Consider the following 27,417-nt stretch of genomic DNA (forward strand, 5'->3'; position numbering starts at 1 on the left):
AATTGAGGGTCGCTGGCTAGAAATGAAATCCCTGCCTGAATTAAATCATTATCCATCGTTTAAAAAAAAATTATAATTATTTACAAACAATTATTTATAAACAATTTCCTAGTTAAATCTGTCGGTGTTATTGTTGTAAATTGCATTATTTGTTATGCAAGAACAGAAGAGATTCACAGACGTGGCAACAGTAGCTAAGGCGGGTGGGCGAAAGGTCAATTGGGGACAAGCAGGGGCACAGATGGGTACGGGGGTCAGGTGACTGAAACTGTCGGCAACACACTAAGGCCAACTGCTGGTCAGACAGGATGTGGAATGAGTGGCAGGCGAAACAGACCAGAAAAATGTGCAAAAATTAAGAGCTGGCAGACGCCATGACAGTTAGAGTTAACATGGTGTCAGATTTTACACATACCCTGTGTGACAATGGCTTTGAGTGGAGTCATTTGATTAATGGCTGATTAGCACCATCCTGATGACTCAACCAACTGCCAACTTTCATCTGCCAATACAACTCTCGCTGGAGTTGTTCTCCGGAGCCGTAACCGGTCTCGATGGGAACTGAAACTACAATTTCAAGTGGATCAATATCATCCACAGTGCTTTATTAAAGAGAAACAGGCATTGGATTTCTGAGTTGTGCTCAATGTCTCCATATGTAGTATAAAGGTGAAATGTAATATAGCATACGATCATCTTGTTTCACATTTCCTTTTTATCGCCTTATATAGTATTCACAGTCAGAGCTCGAGATTACTTCTTTTCTTGTCTCCCACAGGTCTGCAAACAGTAAAAGCTCCTCTGTCTGCCGTCAGCTTTATTGAGTTACTCTATATTCCCACAATTCAATATCTGTGTGTGTGTGTGTGTGTGTGTGTGTGTGTGTGTTATGAAGATGACAGTGTGGAGAAACTGATTAGTCAGTTTATATTTATTTATGGCTTGCTATGATGATACAAGTTTGACTTTTTGGTATATATTATCCTACTGTAGACATAAGGCCCTTCAGATCAGCTATGCTTATCATCAGGGCTGCAGCCAGCAATTATTATTTTATTAATCTATCAGTGTCCCAGAGCTCAAGGCCGCACCTTCAAATGGCTTGTTTTGTGTGATTCGGTTCAAAGGAAATATATTAAATTTACAATAATATTAAACAGATGCTGTTGTTGCTTGGTGCGGTGACATGAATCTAAACCTGCAGCCTAGCTGTAAGGTGTGGGCATTCTGTTTGCTGGTGAAAAATAATGTTCAATAAAATAACCACACATCAATGAAATGTATCTAAATAAAATATATTTAAGAGCATTCCAAAAACTAACTTTGCCAGTGTTTAAAGCTGCTCTTATCAATATTTTTACATTAACAATGGGTCAATTGAACAGGGTTGCTGTTAGTTACAACCCACGGAGATTTATCACCCAACTCTGCAGTTCCCTGCTGCTCTAGGGAGCATTTTAGCGTCTTTCAGCGCACTGTTTTTGTTTTATGATCAACTTTACGGTTTTGATTGCGTTTCATCTCTCTTCTCTTTGTTGTTTTCAACCACAGCAGGCAACTGTCTTTAGCAAAAAGATTTTAAAAAGTACACTATCTGCCCTGCATCAGTCAGCAGACTAAGTTAGCAAGTAGCTGGTAAACATAGTGGAGCATTTAGCAGCTAAAGAGACATACTTCCACCAGGAGTTGGGTGGTCAGCAAAAACAGGAGCGAAAAGGAGAATAAATATTGGACTTTTGTGCTTTGTCTAGTGGACAGAAATTAAACTCCGAATGAATTTTAATGATGTAAGCCACTGTTTGCCAACACGTTCACCTTATCAACTTTGTATTGTTGCCTCAGAAGGCATTACTTTCGAGTGAAGGCATTTCTATGAACATTTTTGAACCACACAAACAAGCATTTGAAGAAATGTGTCTTGGAACTATAGTGACTGGCCTTTTCACTATTTTCTGGCATTTTAAAGACTAAATGATTTATTGATTAATCAAATAATAATGAAAATAACCCTTATCGTGAGGTACATGCAACAATAAACCACACCACTATATTATGAAGTGAAACTAGAGTACAGGACAACTCCAGAGCTATAGTGTAAAACTGTACCAATCATCTCTCTTTGTGTGGTCACAGGTCTTGGGGACACGTACACAAGCTCAATCAAACATGTTATTGACCGAAAAGTCCAAGTCCAATGATTGAGTACCAGATCGCTTCCCTCTTCCTTTATGTATCTGTATTTGGCCTGCCAGTTTCAGAGGACAAGAAATTAATCAGCCAAGCTGGCGGACTCATTCAGCTCAAGCTAATTAAGGGAGGAGAGCTCAGTAGACCCTTGAGTCACAGCCTTTAACTTAAGGCTTATAGTTTAGTGTAAATGCTTTGTAAGACCCGCTGGTGTCTACTATTACCAGGATGTGTTACCTTTGAACAAATGAGTGCCTGACTTATTCTCTCTCTCCCTTATTCTTATGCATAGACCTAAGCCAATGCAAACGATCTATGGATGGGATTGCTATTCTATCTTTCTTGCCCCAGCTGGCCTTGACTGAGTCTATTTCCATTATCCCACCCATCGATTCGCTCCAGCGCCTTTCTCGTGGCTGTTAATGTAATTGAATGGGGCATTTTTTTCCCTCTGTCCCCTTGGCATGAGTACCCACACACATACACTCACACACATTCGCTCTCCCTCTTTCTGCCAGATGTTGCCAGGGCTATTGAGCTCCTGGAGAAGCTGCAGGAGTCGGGTGATGTCCCCGGTCACAAGCTTCAGTCTCTGAAGAAGGTCCTTCAGAGTGAGTTCTGCACAGCCATCAGAGAGGTGAGTCACTGTCAAGGGAGGGAACCGCTGGTCGTGAACGCCAACATAACTGATATATTTTCATTCTTTCTCTTCTGTGAGACTCTTTTTATTTTTTTGATGACCTTTCTACGCCTTGCTATGGTGTTTTTCCTATTAACCATTTCCTTGGAGTTGCTTTTGAGAAATGTGTTGCTCTATCACCTGTTCAGTCACAGTTGCTGTGTTGTCCATCTCAAGACCTTAATACTTTCTTCTGTTTATTCCAAACAAACCTGGAAAGTAGTAGTAAGCATAGTTTAGCTTGAACTTTGCATGGGAGTTATCCCTTAACTTTGTAAAGTTGCAACACTTTACAAAGTTACTTGCAATGAGATACAACTGAAATTTCAAATTTATACCTTCCTTGAGCCTGTGTTAATATACCTTCAATAAAGTCGGAATGAATAGGGAGATGGTAGAGACTGATGTTTCAAGAGCTTGAGCAAAATTAGCATATTGTAAAAATTGTTTTGTTTTCTAGTCCTTAAAGTGAAGTGAATTTTCACCTTGCATTATTGTCTTGAAGTTGACCATTGGTCTCTTGTTGTAGTCTGTGCTTATTCACCCCAAACAGCTATGTGACCGGTGTTAGCTACTAGCTAGCTAGAAATGTTTGAAGGTTTTTCTGTTGTTTCCCTCCCTCTTTCATCTCTGTCCCAGGATAAGCACACATTTTTCACTCATGTTGAAACATTTATGGACATTCGTATGACAGAAGACAGAAGTTTTCAAGATGCTTTTGTTGATGTTGGGATTATATATGACCATATTTTTCCAGTATGTCAGAGATGGAATCTCGACCTTGGGGAAAAAAACATCACAGAGTGTAAATAATGAGACGATCTGAAAAAGACAAGCGTCGTTAGCTTTAGCATACTTTTTCTCTCTGTTAGATGTATGTAGCCTTCTCTCTTATTACCACAATGCTGCACAGGATGAAAACTTCACACTAGGTTACTTATGGTCAGTTTAAGTTATAGCTATAGCGCAAGTGAATACTTAAGCAATAGCTCACGACAGGCCGTGGTATACGTTTATTATATCACAGTTAAGGGGCATTGGAAACTGTGATATAATAAGCATATATCATGGCCTGAGGTGAGCTACTGTTACCAAGTATGGCAAAAAGAAAGTAGGCTAACTTGATTTTATTTTATTTCATCAACAGACATTTCTTTATGAATACAAAAAGTAGCTCCACCAGGCTGTCGGTAGGCTACATAGCGCATGACTGTTGCTAAGCAACATACATCAAGGGCTAGAATTCTTAGAACTATTTATTTATATTTATTTGCACGTTGCCGTTGATTGTGCAGCCTCTAAAAAACTGTCCAACGTCAGGAGATTGACTTTGGTAACTTGTAATATAATATGCTTGCTACTGTGTGCTGGCAGCCAGCCTATCATAAAGGGCAATAGTCTTTTGAAAAGGCTATTGAAACTTAAACTTTGTTAGAATATCGCAGACATCTGGGTCAAGTAGTGGACTTCTGTGTGTGTGTGTGTGTGTGTGTGTGTGTGTGAGAGAGAGAGGGAAATGCTGAATCAGGTAATAAGCAACGATTTCTCTCTGTCTCTCTCTTCCACTCTCTCATTATATATTTATTTATCGGAGTGATACTGCTCTGTGCAAAGGAATTGGACATCACACCCGTTGTATGCGCTTATTGTATCACGATGTATCACTATCAACCCATCAGATTGCTTGATTTGAGCTACCCGTTTTATAAAATAGCACATTTTGTATTTAGGTAGTTACAACATAACATTTATCATTGTAGCATTTAGCAACAATTTTACACCTACCTTTTTGATTAGCTGGTGCTTCTGGCTGCTTCAATATTCTAAAAGCTGTTAGTTGTTCCATGATTTGGCTATACTGTATAGATCAACGATAACACTTCCTGATTTTGTTTCCAGGCCCTAATGATGTAAATTGAGAGGAATTATGACTATAAAACAAAATCTGAGTGTACCTTTAAGTCACTGTTGTGTAACATCAATCACAAATGACTGCAGCATTATGAAATGAGATTAATGCTCTGCCTTATAACTGCTGGAGCTGAACAGCAAAATTCACAGGGGCACAGTGAATTTTTGACAGCATGAAAACATTATGACCATTTCATAAACTTGAATGTTTGATAAGCTTGCTACACTGAATTTTAATTAAGTAAATCACTGTTAAGAGATTGGTCTTTATCACATTTTACACTGATGGAATAAAATGTCAATCAGCAGGAGTTAGTAATTTTTTCTCTTGTTAAAATGGTTAAATTCACATGCATGCAAACAGCCACCCACATCATCTAAACACCAGTCATCAGAAGTAGTTGGTGCAAAGCAAACAAGAGCACTCACTCTATATGACACCACTACACAGGCTGATAAACACAGATCTTGTATATTTAGTTACCTGTCTGTTGTGATACACTGAAGCATCACCCAGTGACATGTATTTGTTAAGCAAACAGGAGTTTGAAGAGCAGTGAAACGGATGATAGATGCCACAATGGCCTCCTTGATGCAAGTTAATTGTAAACAAAGTGAACAAGTAAATTGTCCAGGAATGAAAGCAGACAATTAGCAAGCTCAATCAGTATGTCGGGGAGATGCTGAACTTTATTTTCCAGAGGTAATTGTGTTGTAAATTAAAGAGATTTAAATGAAAGAGAAATAAAAGAGTAAATAAAATACATTTTACAGCTTCAGAGCACAAAATGACCTTAATATGGTGTAGAATATCTGTATCAATGACAAGGGCTTCAAGGCCAGTTGCCGAGATGTTTGGTTAACAAAACTAAGCCATAAAAGGTTCTAGTACCTTCTGTTTGTAACTTAAATATTTGGAAGATAGTAAAAAAACAAAAACCTCATGATTGAGAACTGATGTAACTTTATCACAATTTTAAACACCAATACAAAGCGGGGTCATATTAGTTTGAATGCTACTTAGCAATACATTTTTATACAGCTAATTGTCTTTGCCAAAAACATTTGGAAGAAATGTAATTTCTGCCTTATGTTCATCCCCTCAGTTCAGGTAGTGTGACATTCTTAAAGTTTTTCTGATTTTGATTTCTGATGCCTTGACCCTTATTTGGTTTAGGCTGGATTGGTTAGATTGTGGTCTTAACCAAAACAATGATCTTTTTCTAACCATAACCTATGTGTTTTAGTAAACTAAGCCTGACAAAACATTTGACAAGGCACAATTAATCCGAATTATGCTTTTAGTTACCTAAATATAACAATAAAAACGGTGATGATGCTTTAGTTGCCAGGAGAGGATATTGTAGGAAACCGAATTAGATAAGTTGGCAGTGAACATGATTTGTTCAGACTACACATTTCGTTGTTATTGTGATTTTTTTGATTGATTGCAAATTGGTTTATATAAACACAATTATTAGGAGACAACACAGCCCCAAAGAGGCTAAATTTGCCAGTGCATCAGTTCCAAAAACTATTTAAGGAAGGTCTGGAAAATCATGACAGCCTGTGTCACATAAGCTGTATCACAAGAAAAACTGCAGCTAGAATTTGAAACTAACCAGCGGATCTATACAGTGGTGGGCTGACAAATAGCTGCAGTAAGGTACTTACTTGTAGGGTGGTGGTCAAGCAGTGCTGGGAAGTCATTTTGTGCTTTTAGTCAAGTATTGTAGATACATATTTTGAGATACTTGTTCTTTACTTTATACTACTCCCACTATTGGCACATTATATTTTTACTTTAAAAAATTATGATCATCTTTGAAAATTTCATGCATATTTAAAGACGGAATAGAGGTCAGTGAATACATAAATTACGTTATTCACTTACAGTACATCTCTGTAGTCTTTATTAGCATATTTCCTATAGATACTGATTATAAGCTTTATTTAATATATGTGGGAGTTAATAGTAAGTAATTTTCCAGCTAGTGTCTCGTTATGATAATGAACCAGCCCTGGCAATGACACCAATTAGGAGAAATTGCTTCTGACAGAACATTACATAAAACCCCCTGACATCATGCAAAGGGACAGAAAGAAAGAAAGCACTGGTCTTCTCCTTTCACAGGGTCCAGTTCTGCTCTGGCCTGCTCGGGGAAGCCTGGCTCATCCTGACACCAACTTGCAACCGGCTGACTGATCTCAGTGCCAGTCACTGGAGTACAATGACAAAGATTCTCAAAAGGGCCTCTGCAGCAGCAACAGATGCCCTTTGCCAAGAGGCAAAGATGCAGACCACTTCACCCACAAAGAGCTGGCTAAACACAGTCACCAGGGAAACAATCAGAGATGCTCTGGGATTAGTGGGCTGCAGTGAGGTTGAGCATGGTTTGTAGTCGATTACAGGTTTGTGAGAGCCAATTACACAGCAGCTTTTCTATATGGTGCTGAGGCAGATGGAGGACAGGTTGTAAGTGCTGGCTATTGCATACTGTAGATTATTACTGTTATTATGCAGAGCATTAAATTAGTTGCTGTGGTGGAATATCACAGTTCTCAACAGCTGTGTCCTCTGATGCACACAATTAGAAGAGACAATCTTAAACTGGAAGGGAATCTCAGTGGGAAAGCAGCAAACAACAACCACAGGCTTCACTTACCAGATGATCTGTTCTTCTAACACATGGCATCCCTCTATTTCAGGCACAAAAATGTTTTCAACATCACTTTGAAGAATCACAGTGGGGGTTTTAAGTTTTAGCCCATTTACTGGAATTTGCATAAATACAGTATTCTTCACATTACTGCTAACCATTTATCAAAATGTTGTGTTTTGTATTTTTTAATGTATTTACCTACTTTGCAGGCATCCGACTGATTACCATTCACTTTAAATAGCAGAGACTTAAAAATGAGTTTAGAGACCGTTGGTAATCCTTTCCGAAGGACACTTTAGTGTTTCCTTGTCAGTGCTAAAACATAGTTTTAATTTATGTGTTCATGTGTGTTTTCACGTGGTCATGTGAGCATCAAGTTGTGGGACTTGAACACAACACAACAACACAGCAACATTATTTTCACTCAATTTGTGCATATTGTTTGTCTTTTGGGTTTGACTCATTTTATTTGAAATATCAGATGTCGGAGCTCCCACAGCACATTAATACACCCCCTTTATGGAGAGAAGCACTTTCAACCACAAAATGATAACACAACTTTGATGGAATATAAGTCCCAAGCAATTTTGTCTTGTGTCTATGAAAGTTGATTTTGAACATAAAATACAAAAACAAAAGTTTGACTAATATGAACCCATCAACCAAAAATGCATCCATCAGTCTAAAAATGTAATATAGCTTTGTAGTAAATGGATAACAAAAGCAAAAACACTCGTCCTTTAATGGGAACAATTTTCCTCCATTTTAAAGCCTTTGTTTTTTCAAACCTTGCTATATAATCAAATTCTGATTCATTTTGCTCACACCCACATCCCTTTCCTGAATGTCATACGTAAGTGTTAACCATTATCAAGTTAAAAGACCCATAAAGCACAGGTTAAACTGTAAGTCCAACACTCTTGTTGTTCATTTTGATCACACAGACCTTTGTGACATTTCATTATAACAGATGACCTTTCTTTCACAAGTCCAGGCCTTGTGTAATCTGTGATATGGTTCCTTCCTCCGCTACACATATGCGATGTAGCTGACTTTAACAGTCTGGTGGACCGGCGCAAAGCCTGACAAGATAGACATACTAATCTTGTCTATAGAGTAAAAACCCTACTGTAAGCCCACCTCTAAATCTAATCCCGTACACTACATCTATAGAATTTACCTAACATGAATCAGTTTTAAGCAATTAAGGATGACATGATATGAAGAATGGATGGCAGGGGAAAAAGTCTGTTCAGCAGTGTTGGGCTAAATGACGGAGAGACAGAGTTTGATGAGCTGGTTGTCTTTTCCCGCCACGTTCGTCCGTACGTTAGTCTCACTGCATCAGCCTGAATGAGTTGTCAGGGTCAATCAGCCTTGCAAATGGGAAAGGAAGGACACAAGACGAAATGACTGGAAGAGCTAACCAGCTGGAAATGACGGAGAGTGGGAATTCACAATATATCAGGTTAGAGAGTCCCGCTTGGCGAACACAGGAAGTGCAGAAAGCAGGCCAGAGCAATCGCATCTTTCTGCAGCTTAAACATTGCAGTTGATTTTCCACTTCAGCAGAGAATTTCAATCAGCGTAATTGACTGTGCTTTTTATGAAAGCAAAAAGCATGCAAAGGCGGAGGGTTTGTGTTGATGCCATCACGGTGCCTCTGCAGCCCTCATCACATTAAGTTAAAGGACAAAAGGTACATTAAGTCAGTCCATGCAAGTTCAGTATTTTCCCTCTGTGTCATGGTTAGCGCCGCCGAGAGAGAAAGTGTGTTACGTCCTGTGTTTGTTTTAATCCTTTTCCAGCAACATCAGCCAGCCTCTGTTTTGCCCATCCCCCTCAATCCTCTCCGTCTCTCTGACTCAGTAGAGGAAGCAAGAAGCCATGGTTACAAGCAGCATTGTCACATCAGTTTGCCCTGCAGGCATCTCTTTCTATTCTCTGGCTTTGTGGCATCCTCCTTGTAAGTACCAGTGCTGGTATCAGGAATAGTGTGTGCATGTGTTTCACCATAATCCACTGTGGTGTACCAGGGAAGAAACAAGTAGGAGAGGAAGGACTGAAAGTGCCAGTGTTTGAGGAATGGGTAGTAAAGATATCTAGCAAAAGGAAAGACAGAAGGGGAATTGAAAAGATGCCTGCAGGACAACTGGCCTTTTTAGAGCAAAGTGCAGCCAAAACAAGAGCAGACTGACATTCAAAAGCACAAAGCTGTTTGTTATATGTCACGACTCTGTTATTCAGGGGGCTGCATCCCGGTTAAATACGTAGAGAGATATTAAACGTGCGACTTGCTTTACCTGTCAGTTAGCTATAATTTCATAGGCACAAATAAAATGAATAAACTAGGAAATATTGTGAATAGAAGAATTCTATGGCCGATATTATTTTTTCCCTTTATTTTAAAAAACACATAACATAAACAAAGATAATCACCTAACATTTGTTATGTTGAGACCTCACCAAGATATCATGCATTATGCAGTTTAAAAATAAACATATTTATTGTTAGAAATAGCACTTTGAACACTTGCTGGAAGGGTAAATATATCATATTATATCATTTAGCTACTTGATAAAGGGATGATTTCTCAGTTTGTTTGGCTGCACCAATCTGCCAACAAATAATTGAATGCTGCTTCATGATTATTCAGTCTCAAAAATCATAAGTTTTTAATCTTCTTTTGCTTTCAGTACAAATATCAAAAATACCAAAAATCGCACGGACTTCAAGGAGAGTTGCAAATGTCTTGTTATTTTATGGTGAGGCACTGTCATACTGTATAAAATACTAAGCAGAATCATATATTTCATCTAATAAATGAGAAAGGAATGCAAAAACATATTAGGATATACACTGGTAAGAAGGCTTCCCTGGCGTTCATGGTGGTCATTAATTAAGCCTTCAACTGCAAAATAAGTTTCTCTGCATCCTGTGAGAGAACTGAAAACACTCTTCTTTAATTCACCACTGTGCCACTGCTCTCTCCCACATATTAGATGCCAATTTCCTTTGCATAAACTCCTGAGCCATTACAAAACATACACATATATACATATATATATATACATATAATAGAATCCAGAGTCCAAAAGCCATTACTTTCACAGACAGGTGAAGCTAGCAATGTTGCAAATTCTATATCTGAAAAGTACTAAGAATGACAGACAGTTGCAGGTAGAATAAATAAGAATAAGTAAGTGTAATTAGCAGTTGCAGTAGTAAGATAACTGAGGGAAAAAGAAAGACACTTTGCAGGCAGACAGAGGCAATGAAAACCTTTCGTGGCATTTATAAAGCTCTGCTCAGCCTCGAAAAGTGCAAAGGTGGAAAAAGTCCTTGGGAAAAGGTGTCATTTGTGAGAAAGTGTGTGGACTGCATGCTCTTTTTCTCCGAATGCATCAGTGCTACAAATCTACAAAAATATGTTGCAGTCTGAAATGCTGCACTCTCAAAAGCCACTCATTTGGTCTTTGAGATTCATGAGCAAACAAGACAACAGAAGCTCAGGGATGTTTTTTTCTCCATATCTTCATACAAATATCTCAGGGTTTAAGTATATTTCCTTTTGATGATTCAGAGAAGCAAGGCCTTTGTAATGATGTACCATGGTACATCAAAACTATGGGCATGTTCGCTTCCAGGCAAGCTGCCATGCTTTGATGAGAGACATCATCTAGTGAGTGGAACCAGATGAAAAAAATTCATTTCTGAGCAGCAACATCTAATATGTCATAGACGATGGTTTTGAGTTTAGTTTGCACTGAGAAATGTACAGTATTCTTACTCTGATTAAGATTTGATTGCTCATTTGCTTAATTAACGGCAACTCCCTTAAATGCAACTTTAGAACAAGTAGATGTGTTTGTACTTGGAAAACTTGTCTGCTGAAATCATGTGATCTCTGCTGTAATTTATGTTTTTAACCAACTCAGCAAAACATTTCCTCTGAGACTTTTTGTAATCAGCTCATACACCTCCATCCTTTTAAACATCCTCCTATTGTACTGTTCATTATTTGGTTTCAGCAGTGGAGGGAAGTGGCATATTTGATATCTGAAAGCTGCAGTACATCCTGGTTTGGTGGAGATATATTTGAATGGCAACATTGAAAGGTGATCTTAAAGAAACAGGTATTTTATGTTACAGTATAGTCACCATACATCCTCATTCAACACTGTCACTGTCTTCTTTTCTGTTTTACTCTTTGAACAAGTTCAGTTGTGAGGTGTCTTTAAAAGACACGTCTTAACTGGAAAGGTCAGCTGTCTTCAGCATTGATTCTGCCTGCCTCAGTGAATAGAACCTTGTTTTTCACCCAACTGGACATACAGCAACACATATCTTGGCACCATTTCAGGCCCAGCATAATGCTTTACTGCCTGTTCTGGAGACTTTTTGTGTTGTTAATAAAGTCAGGACCAGATTATGCCGCCATTTCCTGAGCTGAGGGTTATCTTTTATTATTTGCTAAGAAATGTATGCACACCAAGGTGCTTTATGCAGGTGAATTATGGTAAGACTTACATTATATAATCTTCAAGGCCTGTGCCCTTGCACCCTAAAACATCTTTAATGCAGTAATTGAAATAGTCTCTTATATTCTCTGAGAGTTCTTTTATCATCTCTGAGAGTCTCATTTCTCTTCCTCACTTACCTGACTCGCTGCTGATGTTTGCAGAAAGTCTTTACATTTCAAAGGGAGTGTGTGTTACAAGACGTCTTTTTTGAGCAGTACTTTTAGTACTAGCTTCCTATAACTCTGGGCCTGAGTGCCGTTTTTTTTTTTTTCTCCATCAGTCAGCGTGTTAATGCATTACATGTCTGTACAGACAGCTGTGGAGGAACACCATTATTTATGGAAATGGGCTCAGATGCAGGGTGGGGATTTCAGTGAAGCATAATTATAACACCTGACTCTCTTCATTTCTTTCAGGTGTACCAGTACATGCATGAAACAATCACGGTGAATGGCTGTCCAGAGTACCAGGCGAGGGCCACAGCTAAAGTAAGAACTGCTTTGCAGATGGGCCCTATTACAGAAACTTCCTAACCGGCAGATCCTATCCTAACTGCTTTGCAACCATGGTAATAAGGGTTAGGAATTGATTTAGGAAAAAGGCCATTACAGATTAAGAGTTTCTAAGTCAATATTCCTTTCCTAACGTAAGCTAGGAATAAGTGTATTACAGAAGCATTCTAGGTTCATAAAATCCTAAATAAACTCTCCTAACTTTAGGATAACTGTTAAGCTGTCCTAACTTTTCCATCAGGTAGTGTTTAATAACTCGTTTAATTCACATGGCTGCTCTTTTGTTGTCTTTACAAAATCAACAAAATGTCAACAGGTGAAACTTATTAATTGAGCTACCGATGTGTATGATGACAAAAAACTTGTTAGTAGAAAGGTTGCAGGGTAACGCTAGCCTAATGTCTAATTATTATGTTACATGCTTGATGTACCAAAAGTAACCCATCCTAATGCAAGTCTTTGATAGAAGGAGATCGTTAAATTCAAGAAATACATAAAAACATCATGACGTTAGCCTGCAGCCTTTATTTTTTATTTTTTTTTTTACCTTCATTAACTTTCTCGAGAAGAGTACGGGTTTCTGCCAGGGTCAGTGAGGGAGCACAAGAGGAGCCACTACCTGTTTTCCTCTGCTCTTTGGACACAACAGTTGCCTTTCTTTTCGTATCACTTATAAATGGACTTATTTTCTTTTTAACAGCATCAACGCTCTGCTGGATGCCGGATATGCGGCGGTGACTGTGTCCGCTATTTTAGCCCACTCTCTCTCCTTAATCTCTCGAGTTAAGCATTACGTGAATTTTGATTTCTCGACGGAGATTACCAACACCTCTAAGTCATCTGATTTGAAGTTCAGTGATAGTTGTTATTTCTGTTCCATTTTTCAGTTTGTTTCATTAAAAAAACTACTGCAAAACAGCGATTAAAAGCCGTTTAGCTCACGAGATGAGAAAAGTGGCTAGGTAATAGACATGAAAGTTGATAACCGATGTTGGGTTGAGTATTTAAGATTTCCTAACCTGAGATAAGATAGGATTCACTTCTATAATACCAAATTGGGAAAAAGATTCTTCCTATCTTAACTTATGACTTAAGATAGGAATTTTCTGTAATACGGCCCTGTTGACTGTTGAGACAGCTATAACTAAAAGTGAAAGTTACTGAATTTTACATGACTTTAAGCACAGGATGTTCCCGCCTAACTGAAAATGTGAGAAATGACTCCCAAATAACTACAGAAAAACTTCAAAGAACTGTTAAATAGCCTAGACACGGAAGTCCACTGGATAACCAGCCATTGCACTTTAGTTTCTTGAATTTCCTTCAAGGACAGTAACATAACCAAACATTTTCTCTAATAATCTAATCCACAACCTACAGTCCCTCCCATGTAAACAGACTGGCATGTGAATAGGCAGCTAACATCTTTGTTTGCTCTGGTTTAGACTCAGAGACAAGGAGGATGATTTATGTAAAGTTTGTTCAGAAAGCGGCTCACACCGCTTGCCCTAATAGCTATAAGTTGTTTTGCCTGCGTCGTTAAAGTGGAGGTGCAAAATTAACATGACCCATATTCAGAATGGCAGGGCAGGAATTTGAGTTAAATTCAATATCAAACCATTAGATTCAATTAAAACCTGTAAAATACCATTTAAAATTTAGCATACAATAATCAGTTTAAACATTTCAAATTTAAAACTATTAAATTAAGATTCAATTTGTGCTGGCAGTAAAATAACTCAATAAAAGACTGACAGCATATCACAAAATCATAAATATCCTTTTGAATCCACTAGAAATTCCAGCTCTTCATCATTGTCAGTAACTAAATGTCTTTTGAGCTGTAAATCTTTCTTTAATTCCACATTAAATTCACCGAATCAGATCTTTATACTGCCTTACTCCCATAAGACACATTTTCTTTGCTATGAACACTGATGATTAAGTGCAGATTTAAATCAAACCAAGATAAACTATTTCTGTATTCACTTTGCAGGTTTTCATATTTAAAAACGGTCCAGTGGTCGCATCAGATTTTTTAGGTGGCAGCTCGTATCTGTTAATTGATCTAATTCATACAGGATGTCAGTATTTAAAAAGTGTGTCCTTTTATTTCTATCTTTGCTTCTTCCACTCGACTGTTTAATATTTCAGGAAGATGTTTTTTGTTGCATGCTGTTTAGAAACGATCACATCTGTGTCAGAGGTGAAATGTCTCAATACGAATGGAGACATTTCCATGCATATCGTGAATGGAATAAGCTAATTTTGGTATGCAGAAGAGATGAGCTTGACCCGGTCATTTGAAAAGGACTTGTCATCAGCACCTCGCCTGCAAGAGACACAGGCTTTTATGAAAGATAACAAAGTGGGCAGGCTTGTCTGATTTCATGCCGATAATGAGGATGATGAGAAGTGGAGAGGAGATGAGAGCACCTCTCTGTCCTTTAGTGGTTCAGTGTCCAGCTGGATCCACTCCTCTTCAGTACATCACAGGGAGTAGGGGGACCAGGTGGATTTGAAAACAAATACATGACAAAAGTAGAGTGTATCTTTGTGTTTATGCAGATTGTACGAGGTTTCAAATAATGAGTGCTCCTGACCAGATCTTTCCTCTCTTGTTCCTCCAACCAACACTCTTCCTTGATCGTAATACGGCAGAGCATGGTGAATTGCAATTGAACACCTGGTTAAAGGAATAGTTTGATATGTTGATAAACACACTTATTTACTGTTTTGCTGAGAGATGAGAAGATTGATACCTCTCACATGTCTGTGCTGAAGTATGGACTAGTATCAGGGGGTGATTAGCTACAATTAGCGTAATCACTGGAAGCAAGGACACCTCTAAAGCTCACTCATTAACAGGTTACAGCTTATTTGTTTAATCTGTACACAAACACAACAGGGATTTTTTCATTTTTTAATGAATGAATAAACATATTTCCCACAATATAAAACTGTTCCTTTAAAAGGTTTGCACAAAATTAGACATTTAAAATTTGTCTGAATCTTATAAATTATACATCTGTTACTGCATTTGGAATATCTCCTGCCATTTGTCAAGTGGGCACCATAGTCTGATCTAAAAAAATAACTTTATTAATGGCCAGAGTAGGGTAATTTCCCTCTGCAAAGAAACTGTGATAGTTAAGCTGGAGGATAAAAGTAGTTTCTGTCTGTTATTTCTAAGCTCATAGCAACCATGAGGACATGATTTAAGAAGATTTAAAACTCCTTCGTAATTTTCTTTCTTTGACCCAAACTTTGAGAAGTTGCAGCTCCTAAATCTGTATTAAAATTGCCGAACAATTAAGCACACAGCTAAAGGCCTGAGCCAGCTTAGCTGTGGGGACACTCTAAACTGGGGACACTGGATGTTTTTAAAAGTTTTTTTTTTTCTGTCTAGAGATAACCATTATCCCAGGCCACAGTTCCAATTCCATTCAATCAGTATCAGACATATCGGCTACCTGTAGTCTGAAAGGAAATGATGGATACTGTGGCAATGGTATTGAAAATGTATATTCTATAATAACCTGCCAAGGCAACAATGACAAAATATGACGCCGCTTCAATTCATCTGCCACTCGAGTACTGAAGTTAGTGGGACAACAGATCTCCCAACAGTTGAGATTTGTGTTTCACCTGAACAACTCGATTCTCTTTGATTGCTTCATTAATTAAATCTATTCAGCCTCTAATTCCTGGCTCGAGGCCCTTATTACTGATCTTAATGGAGACTGGGACTATCAGGGCCGTGTGGGCTCCAGAGGAAATGATCAAGTGACGGTGGACGTCTAAGCCATACTTATGCTGTACAGTGCATTGTGGTTATCAAATAAGTATCCTCTAGCAAGCTTTTCATTTAAAATGTCTCCTGTGTTTGAAAGGCGCCGGCCATCTGCCAGACTGTTTTTTTGTCCGCAGAAAGCCAGATAAAGTTGTGAAGGTCGATGTGCTGTGAGGCCTGGGAGGTGACGGTATGCATGCTGAGGAGCTGCCTTTTAGTTTCACAATGGCAGAGGGAGGAGAAGAGGAAAAAAGGAGAAGGACAGAAAGAGAAAATGGAGGGAGAGGGGAAATAGTCAGAATACAATAACCTGATTAAAACAGGCAGCGAGAGAGAAGAAAGAAATGAGTGAAACTGTTAGAGCAGAAATGAATGTGGGTATGAAGATGCATATGAATATGGAAGAGAGAGCGGAGATAGGGATGCTGCCTGGAGGGAGCGTCAAAGACCTCAAAGTGCCAAGCTACTTGTCTGCTGCTGGGGAATTTGGATACACATCTGCAAAAGCTTCTGACAGAACCTCCCCTCCACTACTTTTTTATCCTCCTTTTTCCCGATCTACCTAGATGATGTCAACTTGACAGCGAGGCACCTGTGGCAATGCATCTGTGGATCAGCGGGCACAGGGTGTCTCTTTCTCTGTTCGTCTGCCATTACCTTTCCCAGACTCAGCTAACAAGCTCCTGGGCGCTTTATTCTGAACGTACAGGGAGCAAGGAGCTTGGCTTGTGGTTCAAAGAAACCCTGCGGCCAGCAAGCAACATTAACCAGCTGGTAGAAATACAGAGGGTGAAAGTTGTCAGGCTGCTCCTGCAGTGTGAACGTGGATGTGTTAATCCGTGTGATTAAAAAGCTAGAGAACTTCTCGTGTGGAGTCTAAATCCCCAGCCCTGACTAAACCCTAACACTTTGTAATAGCCGTCTACCTTCACAATCATTTTGTAATACTTGGTTTTCTCCTATGCATTCATTTTGAGTCTAATGAAGCCGACTAGGAGCCAGTGAAGACTGCATGCCAGCTCAGGGGTTCTCGGGTCTCAACAATTTGAAGGGGGCAAGCAAGTCATGGCAAAAGTTGTGTAGTGCACTCTAGGCTTAACCTTCCCCATTTTGATAGTTACCTAACTGTGAACAAAAGACTGTTCGTAGAATTTTGAGCTTTTCTCTCAGTGGTTAGGTTAGTGTTAGCCCTTGTATGAGTACATTACCCATAAAGTCTGTTATCTCAAGTGATAAAGGAGAAGTTTTCTTAGTTCTTAAGATTTTCTCTTGCTTTGCCAGTAGGATCAATTTTTTAACCATTTGAGCGTTGAAGTTAATTTTTGACCATTTGTACTCACTTCAACCCAGTGTTACACAATATGTGTGTGGCAGCTGACTGCAATGGTTTTATTATATATTGTAAAATGTCTCAAAATATGTACATACAGTTTTTTTTAGGGTTTTGGCATAGTTACTAGTAAGATGATGTGTGTTTTTTTCATTAAGCACCATCTTGCTTCTCTTCCTTCAGGCTACAGTTGCAGCCTTCGCAGCCAGCGAAGGTCATTCCCACCCGAGGGTGGTGGAGCTGCCCAAGACAGAAGAAGGGCTGGGCTTCAATGTGATGGGCGGCAAGGAGCAAAACTCCCCTATCTACATCTCTCGCATTATCCCCGGAGGCGTGGCTGAGAGGCACGGTGGCCTAAAGCGAGGGGATCAGCTCCTGTCTGTCAATGGTGTGGTAAGTCTAACCAGATTTACATTTTGATACAGCGTTTGGGGAGAGAGGCTTGAAATGTGGATTGGAGGGAGAGTGTAGATAAGCTTTTCTTTTTTATTATTACAGCCTGCTTCCAAAATATATATTTAATTGAAATATTTTTGCAACTTCTCACAATATGGAGCAGTGTTTGATATGTAGTTTGACGTGTTAGTCAACAATCAGGAGAGCTACTGAGATCAAAGTGCTGCATATGTCTTAAATAAGGAGCAGAAGCATTTCTCCAGCCGCTAGCGAGACTTGAATAACACTGACTTTAAGACTGCTCATTTTCCCATAACATCACAGGGAAATAAGAAGGGGAGTTACTATTTTTAAAAATATATTCAAATCAGCGTCCTTTAAAATTCCACTCTCTCTGTCTCCAAACCCCCTGCAGAGCGTGGAAGGAGAGCACCACGAGAAAGCGGTGGAGCTGCTGAAGGCGGCCAAGGACAGTGTAAAGCTGGTGGTTCGCTACACCCCCAAAGTGCTGGAGGAGATGGAGGCTCGCTTTGAGAAGCTCCGTACGGCCCGGCGGCGCCAGCAGCAGCAGCTCCTCATGCAGCAGCAGCAACAGCAGAACATGACTTCTCAGCAGAACCACATGTCGTAGGTGAGGCGCTTCATTGCTTTAAGGGTGAGGCGGACACCAGGCACACGAGGTAAAACACAGCCAGAGAAGAGGATGTTGTCAAGAATGAATAGCCAGTCCCAAATTTTAATAGGCTGAGACACATTGGAAGCTGATGTCAAAGAGGTGGTATTATGCTCATTTTCAGGTTCAAAATCTTAATTAGGGGTTTTACCAGAACAGGTTTACATGGTTTAATTTTCAAAAAACACCATATTTTTCTCATACTGCACATTGCTGCAGTCCTCCTCCTCCTCCACCCTATGTGTTGTACGCTCCACTCTGGAGCTACAGAGTGATGCATCTTACTTATACAAAATCTTTGTTGGGAGTTGCACATGCGCAGTTCCCAGGTAAGGAGTACTAGCCAATCAGAAGCAGAGAAGGGCGGGTCGTAAGAAACAAGGTAGTGTTATCCAAATCAAAGGCGCTTCAGACTGTGACCGTAACCCAGCAGATGGTTTAAGTTATTAGCAGTCCACAACCACACAACATCATTGTTCCGCATCTTACCATCAGGACTAAACCTTGAACTGTTGTCGGTGTTCTGACGATCTATGCTGCCTTGCCGAAAAATGCTACCATAGCGCAAATCGATAGACTCGACTCTACTCGGCCCTGCTCCGTTTTTCGTTGCAGATAGTACCCAGAGATAGTACGTAGCTTGTTGTCATAGCGACGCCAAACACAACTGCCGCGATGTACTGTTTAATGCGACACACACACTAGCGATCCATACAGCTTTCTCTTTAAGTTTAAAGCGTTTCAACATTCCTCAGAATGTAAAGACAGATAAGCGGTATGAAAACCTTCCAGCTGTGTTTTCCTCTGCTGCTTTTGCTGCAGTGGTCTGTGTGACGGCGGGAGCAGAGGGCTCTGTGAGCGGGCGGCTGGCCGGCCTCCCGCGGGTTGGCACGGGCTTCCCCCGCAGCCACTTGGGGTGCTCCTCAACTTCGACAATATTCAAGCACATTCTTGTTCCGCCATCTGTCAATATTCGAAATCTACACAGCTGATTTATCACCTCAAAACTTCTCATAAGTGGATTTAGTTATGAAATTCCATACAAAAACTGTAAAATATAAAACTTTCTGTTGCTGGCCTCTGTCTGGTGCAGCAATGATGATGCAGTGAATAGTGAATATTCTATCTGACCAATCAGCAGTCTGTCGTGTTTTCATGTTACATTTTAGTTTCCCTCAGCTCGCTTGGAACCTCCATGGAGGTGAGGTGATACGAAAAAAAGAGCCAAAGGGCCTCCGCTCAGACTAGCTTGGTTTGAGGGCGTGTCTGACCCCGCTAGCCGCTTGGCAAGCTTTATGACGCGTTTTCATTGTGATGTCACAAGTAAAGGAAGTGAAGGGCTGGACTACAAACGAGCTGTTTTAAAGCGGTTCAGAGCAGAGCTTTCTGTGGGAGATGGGAACTCCCTTTGGACTGGACTTTGGGCTTTTTCACTTTGCAAACCTGTTACATGCACAAGAAAGACACATAACTCAATAAAGGAGAGGGGGGAAGCCAAAAAGCATAATACCACCTCTTTAAGTATTTTGGAAAATATGCTTATATCTGCCACTTTCGCTGCCAGTCCCAAGTTTAAACTACACAACTTTAAACCAGAATAGTTGACAGTTTTGGAAATACCCTTATTTGAGATGAGAAGATCAATGCCAACCTGTGGATGCTAAATATGAAGCAGTTATGACAATATGACAGTTAGTTTAGCTCAGCATTAAAATTGAAAGCAGGGGAAAACAGCTAGCTCTGCCCAGAAACAGAAATGTAAAAATGACTAATTTGTGGGTGTTTTCGAGGTTTGTCACGAAATAGTTACAGCACATCTCCATAAAGCCATGAATCCATTAAAAAAAAAAAAAGTGTGCTTAGTGATCTTTAGTCCTGGTAGAAAATAATTTTTTACCTTTTGACAGAGTCAGGCTAGCTGTTTCCCCGCGCTTGCTAAGCTAACTGTCTCCTGGCTTCAAATTTAGTAGTCGATGATTCGATGCTTCGATAGGAGGAACCTGATTCAATTTCCAATATTACAGTCAAATGTTCGCAGGGGCGTTATGAAACGAGGATCATTCCATTTTGGCCATATGGGGGTGCTCAACGTCTGATTTTACACGGAACTACTGTTTTTTTCCCAATAAGTTAATATACTGCCTATTGATACAAATATCAACATATAATGCTGACAAAATAAATGGGAAAATGCAGAAGTTTTTAATAAATATCTTTAAAAGTGTGTGAATAAATTGTAACCCCAACCCTTAAGGTAGTGGGCATCGGTGCTCATGTGTGGTGTAGAGCGCACGTGTGTGGTAGAAGAGGGGGAAAATTAGAGCAACAGCACAGCTGGTGATGTGCAGAGTTGTGTGTGAACTTTGTGGGACGTTCAAATCATTTACTGATTTTTTTAGAGATGTGCAAGTCGACGGACATGCAAATCTCTGCACAAGACCGGTGAATGGCAGGTGAGCAGAGCAGAGAGAGGTCAACAATAAACCTCAGTTTAGCTGGAAATGTACAGTGTAAGTAATGATTAGTGACTGCAGTTCTGCAGCTTCTCAAGATTAAAGAGTTAGTGTGTGTAACAACCACCCCACCGACCTACACACAAAGATTCGACTATCTGTTGACTATTTGAAATCATTGACAATTCTAATTTGACAACGTAAATCCTTAGTCAGGGACAGCCCTAATATTAGTGGACAGGTTTGAGATCTTCTAATCTAACTCTCAGCAAGAAAGTGAATAAGCATATTTCCGCAAATGTGAAACTTTAGCACCTATATGAACCACAACCCCTGTTACCATAACAATTAATCTTCACAACAAATCCACAATTGAGCTTTTTTCTAAAATAATAACTTGTCATAGTGCATCCAACAACAGGATCTAGCTGTTAAAATCACAGAAAAGCTCTGCCTCCTGTGGTTTATTGCTTTATTTTGGCATAGAGTCCCAGCTGAGCCTGAACTGGACTGAGGTCAAGTCGAGATGAGCACAGATCATCTTTGAGCTTTAACATGAATTTATTATTTTTTTCATTTGACAGAGTTTTGGATCTGACTCTGCTTTTTTAGAACTTTGTTCAGTAAAAACCGACCAAAAGGAGATTGTGGATTTCAACATACATTATTACTTTTTATTATTTTTCTCATGCGCATGTGCACAGCTTGGACTTCCAGCTGTTCTTGTATCAAGGTGACTGGGCTTTTACTGTGAGAAAACCCTGCTGTGGGAGTTATTAGCGAATGTGAAAGCTCTTTTGAAAAGTGACTTTTACTTCAAACACCTTTTCTAATCTATGGCTTTTTATATATTAACTTAAATCTTTGTTTCATGAATTCTATTACATTCATTTTATTTTATGTCACTGCGATTCTTTTGACTTTGTGAAACAACTGTGTAAATGAAATGTAAATGTAAAGCTCAGTTTTTTGTTGTTAAGTTAAAATAAAATACATTTTGCAAGCACACAGCAAATGAATATCGATGAAGAGGAAAGGTGAATTGGAAGCAGGCTCAACTCTCCTTTTGAATATTATTCGCCATGCTCTGCTTTGCTATGTAACCACTTTTATTGGCTCGTGTCCAGGCAGGAGACATTTACATCCCAGCATGAAGCCTAAAACCTCAGTGGTATATTTTGCAAACTTAGCTGCCAGTATCCCCTGTGCAAACCATACCACTTCTGCTGTGTTCTGCCAGTGATTCTGTTGTAAGGGCTGTAAATGAGTCAAGCTTAAAATGATTATATCTGTGGCTCATGCTCCGCAGGTACATGGATAAGATACATCTTGCAGTGCTATAAGTTGGAAGTTACAGCTGGATGGAGAGTCTACATACTTCTGCTTTAGATACTATTTTTACAGTCCCAATTTAGAACAAAGCTCTGCACTGCCAGTCAAACTAAAGCAAACTCACATTTTTCACAGTGTGAAAACAGCAATACTTAAAAGCAAGAAGAAACTATTCAAGCTAATCAGACAAGCTAAATCATGCTACAGTTCATTCTGCCCAGACTTCTCAAATTATTCTCTGACATATTGGAGGCATGTGTCCAAGAGCTCTGTGGCACTGCACGTTTGAAGCTAAATCCCCCAAGCATATCTCTTGTCTTGCACTTGGCACAGCGCAGCTTGGAAAGGTATTTAGGAGCTTGTAACAGTGTGTTGTGGTGGAGCTACAGACAGGGAACTGGGCAGGGATCATGTTTTATCAATGCTGGCACGCTGACCGCAGAGATTTGCGTTGGCGGCCAAGAGGCTGCTGACCAAGTGACATGCACAAGCAGACAAGAATGTAGCTTATGCCACTGGTTCACCTGCTATTCATCCCTCTGTCTCACTGTTGTCTCTGATTGTGTCTCTCTTCTTCTCTCCGTCCACCACACGGCAAACACAAATGCCAGCTGGAATGAAATTTTGACGATGGTTTTGATTTCCTGATCAATAATTAGTAGATGATGATCCGCACATTAGCATTACACGTCCTTTTTCCTGAAAGTTAATGTATTATTTCATAGAAGTATATTAACTGTTCTGGTGTTAATGGAGGTATTTCAAGGCAAGGTGACTAGTTTAGACTCTTATCACATCAGTCAGACCCTTCAAACATTAATAAGTTAAATAAGTTAGTTTTCAGTTTTACCTCCATCAGTTTGTCTTGGCATTATAAAAGGTTTATTGTTGTAGTCAGAAAATGCATAACTCACTGTTTTAGAGCCTGTGTAGTGGGTGTAACTCAGCATAGTGTTGTAACGTGCCTCCCACAGTTTGTCATTCAGTGTTTTTTTGCAAGGCACCAGCAATGGCATCATCATTACCTCCCTATAATTGTAGCAAAACAAAGCATTCACCGGGTGTCCCTTGCTTTAATGCTCTCAGCGCACACAATGAACAGAGTCACTAAATGCCCCATGGTAGCCACCATTGTCTCACAACACAGCAGCCCTGCAACACACATGCTTTGACAAACTTTTCTTCAAATTAGAAGATTTATCCATTAAAGTGAATAATGCTTTAGTTCCAAAATGAAAAAATATCAATATGTTCACTTTACAGTTATAAAGTGACTAGCAAAAACATCTAAAGTGCTTACTTTCCCAAGACAAAAGTAATAAGCGATAAGGCGAAGAAAAAGACGGGAAGTGCTCAATATACAGTTCAAATAAAATAAAATAAACAATTGCTATACTTCCTGTTTTAACACAAACCCCTTTACATAGGAAAGTGTACAAATTCCACTTGAAGCTATATTTTCTTTCATAAATATATAGTAGCAAAACTTATAGAAGTGGAAGTAAAGTCGGAAATATTACACCAGTAGTGTTAACTTGTACCCTTCAAATTAAACATCTTCACAGGTATTTATATAATGGTCTGTTTGTAATTGAGGACGCACATGTGATTGGTGCAGAGAGGTCCTCTCAGGATAGATAACCAGTGGACAGTCTCTCTGTAATTTTAATAAACCTGTCTTCTATCATCTCAACATGGTGAGCTATGTTTTATAGTTAAGGGATATGTATGCGGCTTGCTTGTATTTGGCCTGACATTTGGGCACTGTGGTGCCATAAGAAAGTGCCTTGTCATGCCAAAAGTGCAAAAGTTGGCATGCACGCACACACACACTCCCAAAACAGAGACCACAGACCACAGACCACTATTGCACAATGAAAGTCAGTGATAATTGATTTAGGATTTGAAGCCAGCATGAGACTCAAACAGCAATTGAAATCTATAATCATTAGTAAAATCATCAGTCAATGCAGAATTAGCTTCATAACGTTGAAGAAACATGAGTTCTACTCTGTCTACAAATCTGAACTGTCAGCGAGCTCTGAAGCATTGCTCTCAGTCTGCTCTTCTTTTTTTATGATCTGCAGGTTGTTCCAAAAGAAGAAGAAGTGAAGGAGAGCGAAAAGGTGGATCTGAAAGACCACCTGTTTGTGTTGCGGATCCCAAAGGAGTCTATCCATCGTGGAGCAAAACCAACAAGTAGAAGACTCTTTTCCTTACTCTCTCTCCCTTCCAGTGTACCACCGATAACTGAGCAAAAACAAAGAGAGCCGTGTATCCTGAAATTGGTGCTTTGAAAACAAGTATGAGGGAGGCTGGCACTGAAAGTCGTCCATTTTGACTTTGTATTCGCTTTTATAAGTTGTTCTCCCCAGTTGTGACTCTTACTGAAACTCCTTTTCTTGTGTTTCTTGTTTTGTTTACAGTCATCCATTTTTGATTGCTTACCGACATCCATTGCACCGTGGCACCTTTGCGATTTTGCCATAGATATAATTTGTACTGTGGTCTTTTTATTGATTCTTCGACTGGTGCTTGTGTCTCTGTATGAATCCCCATTGGCTCCTTTTTTTCTGTCGAACTTGTCCTGTTTTGGATAAACGTGAACTCTTTTTTACCTTCTATATTGTAGCAGGAAAGATTTTGTATCTTGTAGGTTTAGCAATAACACACATTCTTCAGTTTTTACATTTCACCACCAAATTCATGATCATATACAAACATATAGACAGAGTTTATGGCATACGTGCAAATGTAAATCATTGTAAAGCAAACTTGGTCTTATTTACTGAAAGGCAGCTTCTGTGTCCAAATCTTTTCTCTGTGCCATTTAAAGAGATTATTGATTTACAGGTGGCATGAGCAATTAATGTGCAATAACTGCGATTATTAACAGACTTTGTAAGCTACTCCCAACTTAGATTTATCTAGAAAACATATGTGACCAAAAGATTTTATCAAGGTTCAAATCAATCCTCAGAAATGTTAACTGTGCCCTTTTTCGAACAGAATGTCACCAGTTTTCATTTCAACAGAGTGGGATTTAAATCCAAAAATGCTAGAATTATGTTGATTTTTCAGACTTGTCTATTTTATAGTTTATGAGATCAGAGATTTAACATATTGTTCCTTTTAATATAGTGTATTCTTTCTAAGACATGCAGATTATTATTTAAATATATTCATTGTACTGTAAAACAGCTGAATACTAGCACATAGTTCATGTAGATCTGTCCCCATGTGTTTCTGTTTTGACAATCAGTTTAAGAAGTTATGAGACTGGGTGTGATGTTTGACTTTCTCTTTTTCCTCTGTACCTGTAAGGGAACTCTGTTGTTAAACTTCTCTCTACCAACCAAGAAGCAGAGCTGAAGTGGTAATCCGCCAGGTCTGTGTTCGCTTTTCCATCATCTCCATCTACGATGCTAAGCGCTCCTTTTTTTGTGTTTGTCATTTTGCACTGCACTTCGCAGAGATCACTTAATTGTCTATATTTGGTCTCTAATACCCTCCTGTGTTTCCTGTTCTTTTATTCATTTTTTTGTAGGTCTTTGTTTATTCAACCATGCAGGCTTTACCGCTTAGGCTGTTTCTTCTTCCATTTATCCCAATTCAAAAGCATAAAATGTATCACTTCCTGTCTGCTAGAGGATTTTCCCCCCTAAAGAGAGACCATTCAGACGCTGCATGTTAGGAACAGCGAATTAAAAGTTGTCATGAAGTTGCATTTTCATGACAATGTTACTGATTATTACCTGAAATTCTTAACAATCTACATTACATCTAATTGCAATTGTCCAGCAGAGCTAAATTCTTCTTAATGCATAATATGTGCAACGCTGCCAGATATTTCCCATTGCCATTTCCTAAATAACCTGTTAGCACTAAGGTCACTTCATGCCAAAGCTCTTGCAATAGGTCACCTCTGTGCTCAGGTTTTATAGGACATTCAAATGTTTTTGTCCCTCACTCACACTTCAAGCAGAACATCTCAATACAACAGATCCCTTTTTGTATCTTTAAATCACAGGTACTCTTTCTTAATTGACTTACATTTTTGAAGCTGATGGTCCTGTACTTACCGTAAAGATAAAAAAAAACACAACAAACTGTTGATATGCAATTGTTATACATACTATATTTGTATAAATAAATCTATGTGCTTGTGTACAGTGAACGCTTTGTCGACCCTTCCTTAATATCCCATGTTACCTTCCAGAGAGGCATTGATTTGTTACCTACTGAATTTGCAAAGAGGTAGATAAAAAAATAAAGATTTCCAAAAAAATAGATGAGGTTTAATTAATCATTGCTACGTCCCAGATCTCCCCCATACAGATAAAGAATGATTTCTTCCAGCAGATTGTGGCAGTGTATACTGCAGGAGGGAGGCTTAGTCTGCTTGATCATACATACACGTGTTAATTCACCCGTTTAAGTCCTATGTAGTAATGCTTTTGGCTCAGATGCTTAGACCTCAGTATACTGTCTTGCATGTGTAGTTTCTTATATTATGGCCTAAAAGTAGTCAAATTTAAATTACTGAGTCTTAAAATACTGGAATATTCTCACAAAATACTCATTGTGTAAGTTTTAACTGTAGAATGAAAACTCCAATCAGGTTGATAAAACATATAATAAAACATATAGCTACCCCTTGGTCAAGTAATTACTAAATATATTCTGTTTCTGCAAAAACACAGTAGCTTGTTGCATAAATGAAGACCTAGAATGATTAAACCTACAGAAATGACCCTCTGAAAGCACATGAAGGTTTTTTATCCCGGGAACAGAAAGTCAATGGCCTTTTGTTAGCTCAACAGAAAGAGCCAACACTAACTAATAAAGAGACTCAAACGGTGAAAGTAGAAGCACAAAACAGTGCTGCTTCTTCACCTGCAACGTGTTGTACACGGTGTTTCGGGCAGTAAAATCCCTGTTGGAGCTATTCTCTGCCAAATAAC

The 27,417-nt window shown here is 39.2% G+C and overlaps 1 protein-coding gene across 2 annotated transcripts in view; it reads left to right on the plus strand.

Moving 5' to 3' along the window:
* The window catches only part of lin7a (lin-7 homolog A (C. elegans)), a 38,556-nt gene extending 11,926 nt beyond the window's left edge, over window positions 1–26,630 (plus strand). Inside the window, exons 2-6 of one of the 2 annotated variants that reach the window (XM_038738864.1) lie at window positions 2,706–2,824; window positions 12,381–12,452; window positions 17,783–17,992; window positions 18,411–18,622; window positions 24,541–26,630. In XM_038738864.1, coding sequence (XP_038594792.1) covers window positions 2,706–2,824; window positions 12,381–12,452; window positions 17,783–17,992; window positions 18,411–18,622; window positions 24,541–24,565 — 638 coding nt within the window. In that variant the 3' untranslated portion in view covers window positions 24,566–26,630. Of the gene's footprint in view, window positions 1–2,705; window positions 2,825–12,380; window positions 12,453–17,782; window positions 17,993–18,410; window positions 18,627–24,540 lie in introns of both variants that reach the window. The other variant, XM_038738865.1, reaches the window with a different exon arrangement.
* The last annotated feature ends 787 nt before the right edge of the window (window positions 26,631–27,417 follow it).

This window comes from Micropterus salmoides, unplaced genomic scaffold, assembly GCF_014851395.1.
Source record: "Micropterus salmoides isolate LMB-PRFRI ecotype aquatic unplaced genomic scaffold, ASM1485139v1 Ms_hic_scaffold_23, whole genome shotgun sequence".
In the NCBI taxonomy this organism is placed as follows: domain Eukaryota; kingdom Metazoa; phylum Chordata; class Actinopteri; order Centrarchiformes; family Centrarchidae; genus Micropterus; species Micropterus salmoides.